Raw genomic sequence first — 4,787 nt, forward strand, 5'->3', positions numbered from 1 at the left:
TATTATTAGATTTTTTTTTTTTTTTTTTTTGTAAAACGTGAAATTTTATAAATTTGGGCACTAGGCAACTCAATTTGCATTTAATGACCCATCTTATGAGCGAAGAAGTGTACGATACACTTGGCGGGCACAAAAGAAAAAAAGAAGAAGAAAAAGTCTAACTTTGCCGCTGACAGTGATGACCAATGTCCACGTGGACCTATCAACCTACCCCCGTTCCATGACATTGTTTCAGCCCTAATAACTTCCAAAGATATTTGGAAACTGGTAATCTTCTGTTGCTATTTACACCTTTAAGGACGTTGACCTGACCAGGAAATTTTGATTCAAGCTTTGGAAGCTCAATATCAAAATTAAGCACTTTAATCGCTTTTGCCATTGAAGGCCGCGAAGAAGAATACGGGTGAGCGCACCAGAGTCCAACAATCATCAAGCATTTCATCTCCTTCCTTGTAAACTGTCCTTGTAGTTTCTGATCAGCAGCTTTAAGAAGCTTTCCATTTGTATAAAACTCCCAAACCCACTTCACAATATGCATTTGGATCCCGTCATCCCTTACTACAAAGGGTTTTCTTCCACAGGCAATTTCTAAGGCCACAACTCCAAAGCTAAACACATCAGATTCTTTGCTAGACTTGCCTGTTTGAAGACATTCTGGAGCAATATACCCATGGCTTCCACCCAATAACGTTTGAGATCTCGCATTATGGTCTACAAGCCTAGCCAACCCAAAATCTCCAAGCATCGGATTGAATTCTAAATCCAACATTACATTACTGGACTTAATGTCTCTGTGCAAAACACATTGTCTCCATCCTTCATGCAAGTACTGCAAACCATAAGCTAATCCTCGAGCAATTTTATATCTTTGCCCCCATTTCAACAAGCTTTCAGTATTGAAGAGATGGAAATCTAAGCTGCGATTGGGCATATACTCATAAACAAGTAAGATTTCCTTTTTCTCATGGCACCAACCAATTAGTTGTACTAAATTTCTGTGCCTGAGCTGGCTAAGGATCATTACCTCAGCTTTGTACTCTGAAATCCCTTGAGTTGAGCTCTCTGATATTCTCTTCACAGCAACATAAATGCCCGAATCTTTCAAATATGCTTTGTAAACAACACCAAATCCTCCCTCCCCAAGCTTCTCATTGAAGTTATTAGTTGCACGAATCAAAACATTATATGGGATTTTCTTTGCTCCAGTCACTCTTTCGAATTCATTGTCCTCGGACTGTACAATGAATGAACTAATACTTGTCCGGTGCCTGTACAGCCGAGCAACTAATACTAAAACACAAGCACCAGTGAGGAAGGTAATCATTGTCACCACAACTTGTACTCGTTTATCTTTATCTTGTCTAAGAGAACGGGGAACTGGCATGACAGGTGGTGGAGGAGAGAGATCAGTGGTTATCTTTTGATAGCTGCATTGAAAACTTGAAGCGAAAGACCATGAATGAATTGTATCAAACACAGAAGGCAGTCCTGAGGCAGCTGAGAAGCCAATAGTAACCCATTCAGGCAAGTGAATCCTTAGATCAATTTCATTGCAAAAAATTGGTAACTTTTGTTCAACTATGATGTTTTCAGAAACTACTGCTGCAAAGTAAACACAAAGATTATTGGAACTAGAATTGTAACTAATCCTTACATCAATTATTCTCCTATCCATAACACGACGATACCATTTCTGACTTCTTGAAGATTTTAAGGAGTTCATGTCAATACCTACATGATCGCCATCCACGTTGTCTCGCTGATTATAGTATGCGTCAAACTCTACAGCAACCGGTGGACTTTTTATAGAGTTGTTGCCACTAGCAAGTCCAATACCACTACCTTGCTTTTCACCAGGCATTGTGTACTGCGCTGGAGCAATAAAGAATGCTAGCCCAACAGCATGTGAAGCATTGTTCTGTGCATCAATGGAGAAGGATAAGTTGGTAGTGAAGTCAACAAGATTTCCGGAGGCTTTTTCCCATAGATGCATTGGTTCCACTTCCACATACGTCGAGGGACCTCTCTGAATTCGCAGGTTTGGAGTAAGCTTGTTGACAGAATCCAAAGGAGATGCATCCCCTTGGTAATTTATGTGGTAGTTACTTGGACCAAAGCTGGTGAAGCTGAATGATAAACAAGTGACACAAGAAATTGGTAGGAACAAGAAAAGGATAATAATATTCAACCAAGAAATAGTATCCTTGAACATTTCAAAAGTATAGCTCTCAAGACTTCAGAAAATTTTCACCAATTTTCAGATGCTTGGACTGCTCGCAAGGCAACTGGAAATGATTTGGAAAGAGCAGAACAGCAATTGCTAAATTAGCCAAGTAGTGAATTAATTAGTATATATCAATTCATAATTGAATTCAGTATGGACACGCAACCTGATTATCATATATATGTCAGGAAAGTCTGAAGAAAACGAAGTATCTTGGTTTATCCGATGAATTGATTTGAACTTTAAGAATTTTAAACCATTTACATCTTAAATTAGTTAGACCAGAAATTAATTGGACAGATCCTTCCATACCTAAGAATAAGACTAATACTTAATTAATAATGTAAGGCTTTTCACATATCGTTTAATTATATATTTTTCTATTTATGTCTGCCGGCAAATAAATATAATAATTAAAATAGAGAAAAGTTGAAAACGAGAAACCTGCATGTAGTTTCCTTCTGCTGTCTGCATGCTACTACCCATATTGACAAGTGAAATTTTTTTGACTCAATAAACACAGTACTTTTCATGGTCTTCCTCTCAAGCTATTACTATTCAAACATGGTTATCATAATTTTCTTGTTCCTAGTATTGTCTCAAACCAATGCACTATCTTTTAACTTCAAAACCACTGAACCAAATAACCTAACATAATATGTCAAACAGATTCATCTTCTTTAGATTCTGCAATCCAACTTACTTCAATCAAACTTTGGCAAATACGCCATGACACATATAAAAATCAAATGCATCTTTGGGACAATAAATTAGGAAAATCTTGTTGATTTCATTTTCTCCATTAAGGAGGACCATCACAGAAAATGTACTCCGGAAGGTTTTACTTACCTTACTGGTTTAGTGCTTTGCAGAAGAGATGAGGGAACCAAAAATAGGAATCGGAGCTTGATCTAGAGGTTTTGAATGGAACGAACATGGGATAAAAGAATTGAAAGGCGAATGCACTGAAATAATATTGTTACGGGAAACAAAGAAAGCCTTCTCATTGTTAACATAGATAGTTTATTAAAAAATTTAACAGATAATTTATTTATTTTATAAACGTTATTACACCTAATTAAAATTCATTATTTTTTTTTCATTTTTTTTTCTTCAGCATATATTTTTAATTCTATTCTTCCTTTTTTTCTAAAAGGAAAATTCAAAAATTTCTTCTAGTTTTTTATTCAATTTCAAAACAAAATCAACAAAATGAGAAAAAAAAAAAACTAAGTAGAAGAGATAAAGTAAAATAATTTATTTTAATTGTAAATATAGTATTAAATATTAACTTAAACAGTTAATTGATACATAAAATAACATAAAGATAATAAAAAAAAAGATAAAAATGAGACACAATTTCTAATCATCCCTCTACAACTAACTATGCTTTAGTTTCTTTTTTCCATTTTCTTGCCTAACAAACAGCTGAATTAGAATTTTTTTTGGTAATAATGAGAGACAAAGCTCTAAGAAGACATAGTTATGCTAGTGTAAGAAAACAGCTAAATTAGAATTGAATAAACGCCAATTGACATATTACAAGCCACATTCTCTTTTTCTTTGATCATAACAGTACTTAAAGAAGATTCTAATAAATATTTCTTTAAGGAAATTTTTTTCTTAGATCCGGTGTATATAGGTGGTTCTATACACGAAAATAATAAAAAAAAAGTTTTTTTTTTTTAAATGTTACTCTCTCATTCACAAAATATAATAAATCGTTTAAGGTTTTTGTACGGGATTAAAAAAATAAATAATTCTCTTAAATTATAACAAAATCAAGGGTGATTTGATCGTATTACCCTTTATCTCGAATCAAAATAATTTGTGAAGGTAGTCGTTGTATCTCATGTAAATAAAAATAATATTAAAAAATCATTTATTACTCTTTGAAATACTCAAAAAGTCTTATATTTTAGGACAAAATAATCAACAAAAAACAATTCATATTTTGGGACGGAGCGAGTATTGTTTTGTCCTTTTTATTCCATGTATAGTCAGAATTACTCTCGTTTGAATAAAAATAATGTTTGCAGTTGATTTAGTATATGGATTTATTTGATGTATGTGTAACCCATGCACCATCCATAGGTAAGGTTTTCCTCTTTTCAAAATTGCAACGGCATATGAATAATCAAAAACACATCTATAGAATAAGTCTTGCTGTGAACCTTCCATTGACACTTGACAACCAGTTATAGGTTCTCCTTTATGAAAGCCAAGTCTTAACTAATGCAACTAAACTAATAAAACATGAACAATTTTATTTAGAATATTGATAGAGACTTGCAGGTCCTAATTAAATACACTGACAAATGGCCAAACATTTTCTCTCTTGTACTGTAGTTTGAAAGCTGTAAAATATCTTAATCAATTGCATAATTTACAAATTTCTTTTGCTTTTGATCAATTCACTAACTGTTAACAAGAAAGCAACATTTTATTGCATAATTTGTATTACTTAGCCTTGTCTTTTATGATGCTTCTGCTTCTTTTAACAAATGATTCTGATGTTATTTTAATGCTTTTATCTTGCGAGAAACCAACATTTCTCCTAGCC

The 4,787-nt window shown here is 33.5% G+C and overlaps 1 protein-coding gene across 1 annotated transcript; it reads right to left on the reverse strand.

The window, feature by feature from the left end:
- Positions 1–2,120, reverse strand: LOC105636058 (L-type lectin-domain containing receptor kinase IX.1). Its single transcript, XM_020680054.3, has one exon. It carries the CDS (start codon positions 1,991–1,993, stop codon positions 203–205), a length of 1,791 nt encoding a protein of 596 aa, XP_020535713.2. The 5' UTR covers positions 1,994–2,120; the 3' UTR covers positions 1–202.
- Between the last annotated feature and the right edge of the window lie 2,667 nt (positions 2,121–4,787).

The sequence above is a fragment of the Jatropha curcas genome, chromosome 6, assembly GCF_041381405.1.
Source record: "Jatropha curcas cultivar XTBG-Jc1 chromosome 6, XTBG_Jcur_1.0, whole genome shotgun sequence".
Lineage (NCBI taxonomy): Eukaryota > Viridiplantae > Streptophyta > Magnoliopsida > Malpighiales > Euphorbiaceae > Jatropha > Jatropha curcas.